This window comes from Camelus ferus, chromosome 7 (genome assembly GCF_009834535.1).
Source record: "Camelus ferus isolate YT-003-E chromosome 7, BCGSAC_Cfer_1.0, whole genome shotgun sequence".
NCBI lineage: Eukaryota > Metazoa > Chordata > Mammalia > Artiodactyla > Camelidae > Camelus > Camelus ferus.
Window position 1 is genome coordinate 5,898,184 of NC_045702.1, and position 13,845 is coordinate 5,912,028.

A 13,845-nucleotide genomic window follows, 5' to 3' on the forward strand; every position below is an offset into this window, starting at 1 on the left:
GAAATGTCTACAGAGGCCAACGTATCAACGTATCACTTTGCTAATGTTACATGTAGTCTCAAAAACGTTTCATTACATTTGAAACAATAGGTATCATTTTCTATATTGTAAAATTTCCTGAATATGCCCCAGTAATGGCCCAATTGGTCAGTGGATGGATGTAGTCCCCTGCCCTTGGTGCTTACATCTGAAGGGGGAAGATGATGAAAAAGCAAACAAATAAATGACCAAGGTCATGTTTGAGGTCAGTGCTAGAGAGAAAATGAAGCTGGCTGATATGAAAAAGAACAGATGGGGAGTTATTGAGATAGAGTGTTTAGTCCCCATGAAAAGATGACAGCTACCCTGACACCTCAGTGACAAGAGAGCCCTGGGAAGGTCTGGGAGAAGAATATTCCGGAATATTCCAGGAAGAGGGAACAAGGGCAAAGGCCTACCCACGAAAGTGTGAGTTTTTAAAACATTAGGAAGACTTGAGAAGACCACAAATAACAAATGTTGACAAGGATGTAGAGAAAAGGGAACCCTTGTGCTCTTTGGTGGGAATGTAAATTGGTGCAGCCACTGTGGAAAACTGGATGGAGGTTCCTCAGAAAAAAAATAGAACTACCATATGACCTAGCAGTTCCACTCCTTGGTGTACATCTGAAGACAGTAAAAACGCTAATGATGATCATGTCTTTCCTCCATTGATCTACTGAAGTCATGTATTTCTTTAATAGATTTTTCTGATGTCGAACCATCCTTAAATTTGGTCATGGTACCTTTTAAAATATATTTCTGGATTTGATTTGCTAATATTTTGTTTTTGAATTTTGCAATTATAGTCATAGGTGAGATTGGTTCTAAAATTTTCCTTCGTTATCCTGTCCTTGTCTGGTTTCATTTGCAAGGTTTTACCAGCCTCATTTAAAGAGTTCTGAGTGTTTCCCCACTATTCTCTGGAACTGTCTGTACATGAAGAGCTATACTGTCACTAAAGGTTGACAAACTTTCCCAGTTAAAGCTATCTGGGCCTCGATCTTAAGTAATCCAGGGGAATGAGGGTTATATTTGACTGCTGATGTAGTTATGCAAATGCCTATAGGTATGTTCAGATTGTTTTAAGTCTCTTTTGGTAATTTTTGATTTTCTAAAAAATTATTCATTTCACGTAAATGCAAAATTATCATAAATTGTTCATAGTATTATTCTTTTATGATTTTTTAAAATTTCTGTGTCTATAGTTAATAACCCCCTTTCCATTTCTAATATTGTTGCCATGTGCTTCCTTTCTTTTTCTGCCAGTGGTTTGTCTATTTTATTTATTTTTTCAAAGAGCCAGTTTTGGTTTTACTGAGTCTCTCTAACGTGTTTTTGTTTTCTACTCCATTAGCTTTTATCTTTCTTATTATTTTTCTCCTCTGGGCATATTCTGTTGTTCTTTTTCTAACTTTTTAAACTCTTGACTTTTTGATTTTCAAAATGTCTTCTCTTCTAATAAATACAGTTAAGGGTAAAATCTCCCTCTAATTACTATTATAGTTGTATGGCACAAGGTTTGAAAGGTAGTGTTTTCATAGTCATTCAGCCATAAATATCTTATAATTTCCATTACAGTTTCTTCTGTGATTTGTAAATTAATAACTGTGTTTTAAAATTCTTGGGGGAAGGGGTATAGCTCAGTGGTAGAGGGTATGCTTAGCATGCACGAGGTCTTGGATTCAATCCCCAGTACCTCCATCAAAAAAAAAAAAAAATCCTGAACATATAGAAGCACTGGTTATTTTTTGTTAATTTATAGTCAGACCTTATTTATTGCGCTTCACAGATAATGCATTTTTTACAAACTGAAGGTTTGTGGCAACCTGGCATCGAGCAAGTCTAGTTGTGTCATTTTTCCAATAGCATTGGCTGACATCATGTTTCTGTGTCACATTTTAGTAATTTTCATGATATTTTAAATGTTTTCCTTATTATTATATTTGCTACAGTGACCTGTGATCAGTGATCTTTGATGTTACTACTACAACTTATTAAGGCTCATATGAAGGTTAGAATCTTACAATGAAGTATTTTTATAATTAAGGTGTGTAGATTTTTTTAGACAGAATGTTATTGCACTTAATAGACTACAGTATAGCGCAAATAGAGCTTTCATATGCACTGGGAAACAGACAAATTCGTGTGACTTGCCTTGTTGTGGTACTTGCCTTCTTGCAGTGGTCTGAAGCTGAACCTGCAGTGTCTCGGGGCTGTGCCTTTATTTCAGTTTTATTGTAGAATACGCTCTATCAGTGATATCTAGGTTTTTTGAAAGTTGCCCAGTATGTGGGGCTGTTGTATTCACTGGCTTTGTTTCTTAATTTTCTCATATTGCAAGATTTCCTGAATAGGCTCCAATGATGGCCAGGAGAGCAGTCCCATTTTAGAACCCTCTCCAGGCATCAGGGAGAAATGATCTTAAATATAAACCAACCAGGGGGAGGAAATAAGGAACAGAAAGAAGCTCCAGAAAGGGTATTTTTGTTCCAACACCAGCACTCTACCCAGAGCATGAAGCCAATCAAAACCAACATTCATGCAATGAGGCCACCAGCCTGTTCGCTGGGGCTGCAGAGAGATTCGCAGTCGGGAGAGCAGAGCCGGAGGTGGGCTGGGTCCCAGGCATCACCAGCAAGTCCCTGCCCTTGTCAGTTACCGAGCCCGCCCTTCCCCTTTCTGGTGTTAGTGGATTTGAGTTGAACAAGAGTCCTGCCTGATTCAATTCAGAGTCCCTGTCTTTGAGTTACTACTGCTCAGGACCCTCCTCGACTGAGAGAGACTGATGCAGCCCCAAATCTGAGTCACAGAGCGCAACACAGAAGGAAGGTTCTGGAGTGAGCCTTGGCCATGACCAGGCCCAGCCCCTCACCAGGAATAGGAGGTAAAAAGCTCATCCCAGTCTCAGCAGCCTGGTGGCTGGCCTGGCATCACTCCCCTCTCCAGCACTTTCTGCACCAGAAGACTCCATGAAAAAAGTGTCTGCTGCAGGTTCCCGTCTGGCAGGAGACACCACGGGACAGTGATGGTGACAACCCTGCTTCTGGGCTGTGCTGAGTGCACGCGGCTTATACATGTGCTTGTGTGATTCTCACGACCTACAAGGTAGGAGGAGCACGACATTTTCCTTGTGTCACAGAGAAGACCAGAGATAGGAGCAATGCGGGACCAGCCGGGGCCTGTGCGTGGGGGTGGGCCGGCATCAGAGCATCACCAGTCAGACTCCGACACTCAGAGCGGCCCAGCTCCCAGGGACTGCGGGCATCACCATGCAGGTTCTCAGCAGGCCCACCTCACCCTGGGCTGAGCAAGCAGTTGGGGCTACTCCAAGGGGCCTCCCATCCAATATCCAAATCCAAGTAGCAGTCCTCACCCAGATGGGGGAGCCTAAGCTACTTCATTGCTGGGACTTTTGAGCTATGGTGCCTTGACCAGAACTCCTCAAGAAATGATGGAGGCAGAGCTGGAGGCCCCCTCTCTGCTCCCAGCTCATTCCCAAAGGACCATTCCTCACACCAGCCTACATCGATAGAACATGTATTCCCCTCAGTCAGCTCCAGCAGGTGTCAGCGACGTATGGAGATATCCAGCCTGGATGTCCGTCACACACACTCCCATGGAGCCGTGGGGGGGGGGGGGTCTCTCCTGTCCCACTACCCCAAGTAAAGGACCTGAGGCCCCTGTGGCCATTATTGCCCAGGAGAGCCAGGCCACAGCCCAGTAAAATGCACTCACTAGCAAACTTCACAGACCCTCTCCCCGCTCACACCTCCCATCACTTCCCAGCTCACAGCCTCCAGCACTTGACCCATCAGCCAGTGACATCTATTTCCTGAGTGCTATGAGCCCAGCCCTGTGCTAGACCCTGAAGGGCTTCGAGAGGAAATGACACATCCCTTGCCTTCAGGGAGTTCACAGTCTAGTTGGAGATTTCACACACACACATGGGAAACTGGAATCAAAGACTGCACACTTGGGGGTGAGACAATGTGTTAACACAGGTACTGCTCAGAGCAAGGAGGAAGGTGGGCCAGGTGGTTCAGGAAGGTAGTCCTGGTGGAGAAGAGGGCTTAGCAAGGTGGGAGAATGGGACATTTCAGAGCAACCCCAGGGGAGGCAGAGGCCCGATGGAGGATGGCACAGTGACAGGCAGGGAGCTGACAGTCAGCAGAAAAGGGCCATCTGTCAGGGTCCCTGCAGATGGGCCAAGGATCCAGGCAAGGGAAGCTCCAGGAGTGCAGGGCCTCCTCCTCCTGACCTCCCCCAGAGCCAGCTGTTAACTAAGAACCCCCTACAAACTACAGCAGAGCCAGGACAAGCAAGACCCCCGGGCAGGAACCCATGGCGGCCTCCCGGCATCCCTGACCAAAACCCAGCTCAGCGCCAGGACCCCCGACACATTTCCTCCACGCCCCCAGCCCTCACTTGGATGGGATTTGACCTACATTTCATTAAAGGCCTCTCCCCACCCGCAAGGATTTCACTACCCATAACCCACCTCATGAAGTCATAGTGTCATCAAAAACCTAGCCCAGCCCCGGTCGGTCACACCTCTTCTGATGGGTGGTCCACTTTAGGGAGGCCGGTGAGCTCCAGGCCAACCTGCTCAGGTGTGAAGTCCAGAGGAGCCCCCGCCCTGCTACTGGCCTGGCATCTGCCCTCCCTTTAATGTGCTGTGGACTCCAGAACACACAGAACTCGTCCGCCAGCCTCTCCCTGCTGGAGCCCGTGGGCACCAGCGGGGACACTCTACTCCCCCCTCCCAGGCCTGTGCACGTCGTGATGAGCCAGCAGCCAGGTAGCCAGAGCAAGCAGCCTCAAAGCAGAGAAGACCAGCCTGGCCCATGGAGCCTCCAGCCACATCTGGGGAAGGGAAGGGAACTCCAGAGAACTGAGGCACTGTTTGTTAGGTCCAGAAGAAAGTGACTAAAAGAAGCCCCTCCTCAGAATTCTTTATTCCTGAACAAGGGGAAGGAAGATGGGTGTGAGGAAGGAGGGGAAAGAAATGCTACTTGTACTGAGGCCGGGACCTGGGGCTCTGGGTTAGGTAAGGAAAGGGTGCCGCGTCGGTCCCAGGGCCGAGGATCTCAGCCTGGAGTCCAGGAGCTCCTGGACCTGCTTCTGGCGTCTACGGGAGTATGTGTGTCCTCCTGGGGAGAAGGTTCATAACCTTTGTCATCTTTTCAAAGGGCTTCAGGACCCCCAAAGTGTTGAGAACCATGGTTCTGACAGCAAAGTGACGCCTCGCAGGTCTGGTTCACTCCTGGCGGAAGGTCTGGCTTCTGGAGCCAGGTGTGCAACCGCTTGCTGTGTTCTCTTAGGCCGCTCCCTTCCTGTCTCTGGTGGGCCAGGAGGGAGCAGAGAAGTGGGCTCCCACCCAGACACCGTCCCTGCTGCCCCATGAGAGTGGAGGTTCAGGGCCAGGCAGCCAGGACAAGCTCTTCTCCCGCCGTGACTCCCAACAGGTTCGGGGAGTTTTTCCATCAGAGCACAGAACCTGCCTCCAACTCCAGGCTCCATCGGTCCCTCTGCCATCACCTCCTGAGGTACGTCTTCTTAGGGGATGCGTCCTCATGCTGGGATGCAGGCCCAGGGCCCCATTCCTAGTCTCTGTGCCAGATGTGTCTTGCACACTGCCCAGAGGTCCTGCCCACTCCACATCTGTTCACAGAGACAGAGACCAAGGTCAGGTCTGAAGCAGGACATGGCCCTGCCCACCCACCCCTCAGCCACCCCCTGGAGCCAGGAGGGAGCAGTCATGGGCCACTCTGCACCTGTCCAGGCCTTTGAGCCAGTCCTCTCAGCTCCTACCAAGTACTCAAGGATTACTAATCCCATTTACCAATGAGACAACGTGGGTTCAGGACATTTGGTGACTGGCTCCAGATGTCCCAGGTCCCTATTTAATCTCTTAATCTCCACCACTAAGTACTAGTTCACATTGCAACAGCCACCTGGGGTGGCAGGCAGAGGACAGCTAATCCCTGAGAAGCCTCATGGCTCTCAGGGTGTGGAGCTAAGGCTCTGTGAGAGCCAGTCCTCTCCGAGGCCCCAGCTTCCTTCATCCCAACCCACCACTGAGGATGCCATGTCCCCTTTGGCATGCACAGCCCCCAGCAATGCACCTGCCCAGGCTCCTACTGTATGGTCCTGGTCACATTCCTGCATCCTGGAAGTTTCATTTTCCCCCCTGTAAGAACCTCTCTTAAGGCAGTACAGTAGAGACGAAGGGTCCAGAACCCCAAATGAGGCCCAGGCTTGTACTGCTGTACTGCTAGGTCTAACTGTGGTTCAGGGCCAGCTTGGGTAAGCCTCAGTTTCCTCATCTGCCAAATGGCTGAGTAGCCCATGCCTCCAAGTATCAAATTAGTTATCTGAGGCCCTGGGGGACAGGTCCTGGCTCTCCCCTTTCTCACTGCACGACCTTGGCCAAACCTCTTGCTGGGGGGGGACTCACCTTCTCTTGCCCAGATGACCCCAGGACCCTCAAGGCTCCTGCCAGTCCTATTTGCATCTCCCCTCACCATGCTCCCAGTTGCCCTTGAGACCACTGCATTCCTCCCATTACACATCTTGGTGTCCTCTCGCTGCCACTGAGTCCTCTGTACAGCAAATATGGGCCTCCATGTTCGGACATCCCTCTCGGGAACCTTTCACACCCTTGCTCTCCCAGGACCCAGTTCAAACCATCAGACTGCCTTGGGTGATGCCAGTCACCTCCCTGCCTCCCAGAGTGCTTCGCAGTCAGTCCCCTACAATATCCTGTGTGGTACTTCAGGGGACAGGCAGGGCCTGTGTCTGTGCTCCTCCGGAGAGCCCGACCCAGCACACAGCCCAGCACACAGGAGCACTCAGTAAATGACGTCACTCTCTCACCTGGTAACAGCAGTTACAATCCTCACAATGTCCCAGGGAGGAGAATTCCCTCATCGTTTGCCCCAACTTACAGATAAGCAAACTGAGTCATGAAGTGAAAGGACTTCTCAAGGGTACCAAATAGTAGGTACTGGCGCCAGGAGACCCTGGGGGCTGGGGGTGGGCCTGGGGATTGTGGAGAGTACCCTCTCCAGGTCGCTTTCAACTCTGACATTCTGGGAATGAGGATCTAGTAAGAAGCTAGTCTAGACATATGAGCCCAGTATGCCCCACCTCCCTCACCTGTCTCCACCTGGCCCCAAACAAGCCTGAGAGGGGCTCTGGCCTGCCCTAGGTCTCACCTGCTCTAAGCTGGGTGGGCCTGAGGAGGAAAACCAACGCAGGGGCCCAAAGCAGCTGTGTGCACCCAGCCGGAGGGTCCTGGGGGAGGAGCAGAAAGAGGCGGCCCAAGCCAGGCAGCGGTCCACTCCTTCGATACCCCAAGCCAGCCCTCCTCGTCTCCCAACATCCCATCCAGAGAGGGGGCCGCAGCCCAGCGCCATCTCCAAGGGTCACGGATGAGGCTCTGCGGCAGGAAACAGCCAGTGGCGGGCCTTGCGCGCGTCAGAGCACGCGGCCTAAATGGGCCGCCTGGCCCTCGGGCCCGTGGCCGTGGCTGCGCTGGTGGGTCTTGAGCGAGCCCTCGCGCGCGAAGCTCTTGCCGCAGCGGGAGCAGAAGTAGGGCCTGCGCTCCCCGAAGACGCCGGGGCGGCGCGGGTGCGGCGCGGGCATGCGCGCGTGGGTGCGCTGGTGGTTGAGCAGGAAGCGCGGCTCCCGGAAGCAGCGGCCGCACTGAGCGCACTGGTGCGGCTTCTCGCCGCTGTGGATGCGCTGGTGCGTGAGCAGGTTCTGCTTGAGGCTGAAGCAGCGGCCGCACTCGGGGCAGGGGAAGGGCCGCTCGCCCGTGTGGGTGCGCTGGTGCACCTCGAGGTTGTGCTTGACGCTGAAGGCCTTGCCGCACTCGGGACACACGAAGGCGGCCGCGCGGCCCGCCCCGGCGTGCGCCTTCTGGTGCCGCACCAGGCTGGGCTGCTGCGAGAAGGTCTGGCCGCACAGCGGGCAGCGGTGCGGCTGCTCCTCCGCGGGGTGGTGGATGACCAGGCCTCGATCGTCCCCCAGACCCTCCTCCCCGTCCCCAGCAGGGGACCCGTCCCCGGAGGACGCCAGCTCGGTCATGGGCACTTCTGGCTGCAATCACCAGCCCCTGGGAAGGCAGAAGCAGAGAGAGGAGTCAGGGGGCACCTGAGGGTCAGCTAGCCCACAGCATCAGGAAGGACATTCCACTGGCCTCCCACAACTTCCAGCATCGGCCACTCACGGTCCTATTCAAGCCAGGTTCCCCTCCTGGAATGCCCTTCTTTCTCCTCTACCCCTTAATCACATCCTACCCCTCCTTCAGGCCTTTCTCAAGTGACCCCTCCAGCCCCTCCTGAGCCACGTGGCCCAACCCTTTGACCCTCACTCTTCACACAGCATGCTGGGCAGTCATGTCACCTCTGTTTCCCTGCCCTGTGAGCGCCTTAAGGACAAAGCTGCCTCTTTTATGCCCCACATCAAACACTGAGCCTGCCACCCAAGGCAATGAAGAAATGCCGATGGATAACATTCAGGGGCTCCTTGTTATCCTGAACCTGGATATGTCTTATCTCTCCAGCCAGATTCTCAAGGTGGGGAGGGGGGAGTGCCTCTTCAATATGGAGGGAAGGGTGGGGTCAACAGTGGTTTAAAGATATTTTTGCAAAGCTTAAAAGAAGAAACAAAACAAAAGCCCTGTAAACTTGAAAGTAACCTCAGTTAAACATTAAAGGCAGCCGCTCTTTGTTTATAAAAATGAGGCATGCCTGTAAAAGGTTTGCAAGTCACTGAACCAGAGTGTGAGCTCCCAGGGGGCTGGTCTCAGCTTGATTCCTCTTGGCATCCCCACAGCAGAGCGCGGCCCAAGGCTGAGGAACACTCGGAGCTCAACAACACCCCACCAAGTTCAGTTCCATCCCATTCACGCTGATTCTCCCCAGGATCCTCTTCCCCAGGGCTCTGTGTTCCTCTTAAATTGTTTCCCACTGTCCTCACAATGGCCCTGAGGAAGGGGCAGGCTTATTGAACCCCACTTTATAGATGGAGCAACTGAGACTCAGTGAGGTCAACTTACTTGCCCAAGGTCGCACAGCAAGGTGAACCAGGACAAGGCCCTAAGTTTTCCTGACTCACTGTCAAAAGCTCTTCTAAATGGACTAACTGCTCAGCTAAGCTCCCCTCAAAACACACACACACACACACACATACACACATACACACACATACACACACAAGACCACCACCACCATCCTGGCCACCACCACAGAGCCATCAATACCCCAAGGGCCACTGCTCCTGTAAGGCACTGTCAGCGGCCACCACCCTTCATGACTCCAAAAAACCCAGGCTCCTCTCCTCCAGAGCAGTGAGGCCTGCTCCTCCGGGCTGAGCTGGCCACTGCCCTGCATTCCCCACCTTCATCAGGGAAGCTTGCTGGCGGTTCCCCTGGACATCCATGCAGGCCTTCTCCACACTTCCAGATCTCACTGCTTATCACAACCTCAGTGGACCTATCTGCAGAGTGGGGTCCCAGAGATACCCCTCCCCCATCTCCCCCTACCCTCAGGCCAGGACAGAACACCACTCACCCTGGGAAAGGGGACAAGTACTACTTGCAATAGACCCCACCCACAAGTCTTTCCCCAGGCAGCTGCACGGACATCTGCAAAGACAGATCATCACAGTCCTCTTGGCCAATCTCAGCCTGGCCTTGTCTCTGGGCGGCTTCCCCCACTCTCCTAGCTACACCCCTGACCAAAGCCCCGCCCGCCGAGAGGGTCCAAGCCATGGCCCCCTTCTCTCCCCCAAGTTCCTCTATCCCATCCCACACTCACAGCTCAGGCTGCGCCCCTGTTCCTCCGGCCTCCAGCAGTGGCTCTTTCCTCTAGAGTCTGCTCTGCCCAACGCAAATACGGTAACTCTCCGCAGCGCCTCCCGAGCCCCTTCTCCCCAACCCCGATAAAGACGGCCAGCCTCCCGCACCGCTGTTCTAGTCAAACAGCGGCTTAAATCAAAAGAGCTGACCCCCACCCAGCCGACCTCCGAGCACAACCTTGCCAACTCCTGGGACCGGAGCGACCCCGGAGAAATATGGTAAACTCTGCGTCGCAGCCCCACCCTCAGGAAAATATGTAGGCCTCCCACCCAGCTGCAGCAACCCACTTCATTCCAGTGCAAGCCCCGGCTCCTGTAGGGAATTAATGCAATCCACCCTCCCACTCCCGCAGCGCCCCGGGGGAACCATGCAACCCTGGATAAATACGTAACTAAGTCTTGATGCTCCCTACTCCCGGAAAGGGCCTGCGCGGCTCCAGGCAAATACGGTAGCGCGCCCGCAGTGACCCGCCCCCAAGGGTCCAGCACTGGCCTCGATAAATACGGTAATCTCCCGCCGCGGCCCCAGCCCCGGCCCGGCCCGGGACTCACTTGGCGCCGCCTCCCCAGCCCTCCGTCGCCGCCGCAGCGCCGCAGTCGCCAACGTCGCCGCAGCCTCACAGCAGCCCCGTGAGGCTGGGAGGTCTAACTCGCCAACAACCTGGCTGGCGGAACGAGGAGGGCTGCGAGCACTGAGCTTGCATGGGCAAGAGAGCGAACCAGGCGGGGGCCCGGCGGGGGCCCAGCTGGGGGCCGAACGCCCCGCCCGGCGGGTCACCCCGACTCCACCAGGGCCCCCTGCCCCAGCCATTCCCGTTTCAGGATTCCCTGAGGCCCCGATTCAGCAGTTAGATCCTCATCCTCACCTCCCTCATCCTACGGTAGGACTACCCTAGTCAAGCCACAGACTGATCCCCGGCGCCTAGAAAACAGGGTCTGGGGGCGCTGGAGATACAAAGCCTTTCTTTGCAAAAGAAAAAGGGGTGAATGCAGGAACGCAACCTGCGGGGCCTTTCTGAGCAGGGGTTTTATCGATGGGAGATGGCAGTCAAAGGAGCAGAATCAGAACTACCCAAGCCGATGGCTTCGCCACACCGATAGGCGGGCTTTGGTGAAGCCTGGGTTATGCCATTAGGATGACTAGGGAAATAGAAGAGAAAACTATACCCTCCTCCTCAGAAGTGAGCACATTACAGTCCAGCCAAAGATGTCCTATGAAAGAGCCACTTATAACACTAAGGGGGAGCAGCTGGTGAGGACCTGGCTGGGCTGAATTCCAGTTTCCAAATGTTATTTAGTAATACTCCTTCCTTGTACATTACTTCTCTTATTACAAAGCCCCTTCCCATATTATCTCGTGGGAGCCTTCCAATAACCATGTGCTTCTAAGTTACACAGGTGTTACTATCCCATTTTATAGATGGGAAAGTAAATAAAATTGAAACACAGAGCGGCATCCCCCCAAGACCCACAGCTCTAAGTGGCTGAGCCCAGGTGGAAAGTAGGCCCAGGACCCAGCTCACTGTCCCCTGGCATCACTCTGGTACCTCTACTGGGAAACAGGGTGTGCAGACTGGGATCAGAAGTAATAATCTCATCCAGAGTGAGAAAGTGCCTCCCAATTTACATATTATAGGTAAAGAAACAGGCTGAGAGGGAAAGTGATTTTTTTTAATTAAAAGTACCAGAGGAACATCAGCTAGCCTTTTCCTCCATGGCCCCTCTGCAGCTGCCAGGTGGGTGAAGCAGCTGGATTTCCAAAAGGTCCAGACTGGGCTTCTTAGAGCAGACAATGGATGTAGCTGTGAGGGTGATGCTACCCTTGATGAGGGGCTCTGGGAGACAGAAGCCTCCCAGCCTCATGAGGTGACCCCTGCAACCCTGCAGGTGCCCAGGGTGCCTTTCAGAGCCTAGGAAATGAAGAATCCATGGGATTCACTTAGGAGTAAAACCAATCCCTTACTCCTGATACCAGACCTGAAGGTCAAGCCTACTAGCTTTCACAGCTCACTCCGTGGACCAGCTCATCCCAGCAGGTCCACCCTGGGTCACACTCAGCCTCCTGAGGACCCACCCCCACCCCTAACACCATCCATGCTTCTCCTGTAGCACCTCACTGAGGTATGTGGAGTTTCATGAGAGAGACAGCCCAAGGAGATTGGTATTTCAAATAGAGGTAATTGGGGGATTCTGGAAAGCCCAAAGAAATGACTCCACCAGGATAGATGCTGACCCCAGGGCCAAGTGTCAAGTTCCCACCATATTGACAAAAGAGCCCCCTAACCATTGATAATCCACACCCACACTCCACCCAGGCCCCTGGAGCTTTGTTCATAGAACAGCCACACCTCCTGGCTCTCCAGCCCCTGTTGCAAAAGTTGTCACCTTTTGCAGCCTGTCACCTGTCAGGCTGCAGGAGAAATGAGGACACTTCATAAGTGACCAGATTTTCTCAAAAGCAAAATCAATAATATACCTGAGGATATCATCCATATTTTCAGCAGCATTTTCTAGGGAAGCTGTGCCAAGATAGAAAGGAAAGGAGCACAGCTGGGGAGAGGGGGCGGGAGGCAGACAATATCACCTAAACCTCAGGCGGAATGCCAAGGGCTCCGGGAGGTGTCCGTCCTCTGCTCTGCTTCTGCCTGATTTCTGCTGAGTCATTTCGTTTCTCTGGTTTCATACACGTACACCCCCGCACGCAGCTCCCCCTGCTGTTTGCACATGCTTTGGTGAGCACAATAGAAAGACAGTAGGGAAACATTCTGCAAACGTGACCATGCTTCTTAGTACAGGCGGGGCCGAGGACTGGCCTGGCGATCCCCACCACTCCACAAGGCTCATGTGACATCTGGACTGTGGACCCTAACAAAGGCGTGGGCTGCTCACAGCCGGGGCTCCTGGAGAACAGCTGGCCCGTGGTCCCCTTCTCGGTAGAGGCATGTCTAGCTCAGCCTAGTCCTGTCCAGCGCCCTGTATTCCCTCCCCAACCCTGGGCACACCAGCTGGACAAATGATCCCCATGGGCTCCCGTGGACCCATGTGCTGCCTCGCAGAGACCAGCCTGGTTATCCTCCCCCTCCTCCATCCGCATCCCTGGGGCTTCTGCACTCAGCTGGGCAAACTTGCCGCCCCCTACTAGCTCCTCCCACACCCCAGATTGGACAGTGATCCCTAATCTTCCTCTCCAAGGCAACTATGCCGAATTCAAATCACAATTTAGCTCACCTTTGTTTTCCCATCAGGTTGTGAGTTTCAAAGTATAGGGACTGTTTTCAGTATCTCTGTATCCCAAGTGCTCCGCATATAACAGGCCCTCAAAGTCTGCTAAATGAATGAATGCACATTTGCAAATTACACCCTAGAGCCTGTGTGCTGACCTCATGTCAGGAATGAGGGGTTGCATGTAAGCTACAGCCTCAGCCACAGCTTTGAGGGCTGGGAGGCAGTGCAGAGACCCAGATGGAGATGGGCTCTAGGCACAAAATCTCACCTGCTCCAAAGTTCTTTTCCTTGAAATTAAAACCCAAGATGTGACCTAGGACATCAATTCAGCCCCTAAACTGGCAGTGTGCTGGACACTAGTTAATTTCTTATGGCAACTGAGCTCTGTTTGAGGAAAACCCTTTTCTTCTCTTTCCATCATACAACTTCCATTTCTACAAATGCTGTGCAAGTAGCCACACATAGAGTTTATTAAAATAACAGCAATAGCTATCATTTATTGAGCACTTGCTGTGTGCGCCAGGTACTATACGACATGCTTTATATAGCTTACCTGCCCAAGGTCCCACAGCTTACATGGCAAAGCCAGAATTTAGCCCCACAACTGACTCTATCCACTATTCCCAACAACAACAACAAAAGCTCTTTCTGGATTTGGGTGAGGGGAGAGGATGAGAGACAATATTTCTGCTTCCTCTCAACAGGAGCATTATTCCTAGGGCTATACTGTCCAAC

At 52.8% G+C, this 13,845-nt stretch overlaps 1 protein-coding gene across 8 annotated transcripts; it reads right to left on the minus strand.

The window, feature by feature from the left end:
- Positions 1–4,956: 4,956 nt before the first annotated feature.
- Positions 4,957–12,505, minus strand: LOC116664787 (zinc finger and SCAN domain-containing protein 2-like). 8 transcript variants are annotated; one of them, XM_032483174.1, is made up of 3 exons: positions 12,362–12,505; positions 7,239–8,140; positions 4,957–5,682 (listed from the first exon to the last, which is right to left on the minus strand). In XM_032483174.1, exon 2 carries the CDS (start codon positions 8,110–8,112, stop codon positions 7,501–7,503), a length of 612 nt encoding a protein of 203 aa, XP_032339065.1. In that variant the 5' UTR covers positions 8,113–8,140; positions 12,362–12,505; the 3' UTR covers positions 4,957–5,682; positions 7,239–7,500. The 8 variants fall into 8 exon arrangements, with proteins under 8 accessions (XP_032339065.1, XP_032339069.1, XP_032339068.1 ...); XM_032483178.1 differs by having other exon boundaries at positions 12,470–12,492; XM_032483177.1 differs by lacking the exon at positions 12,362–12,505 and adding an exon at positions 10,438–10,738.
- Between the last annotated feature and the right edge of the window lie 1,340 nt (positions 12,506–13,845).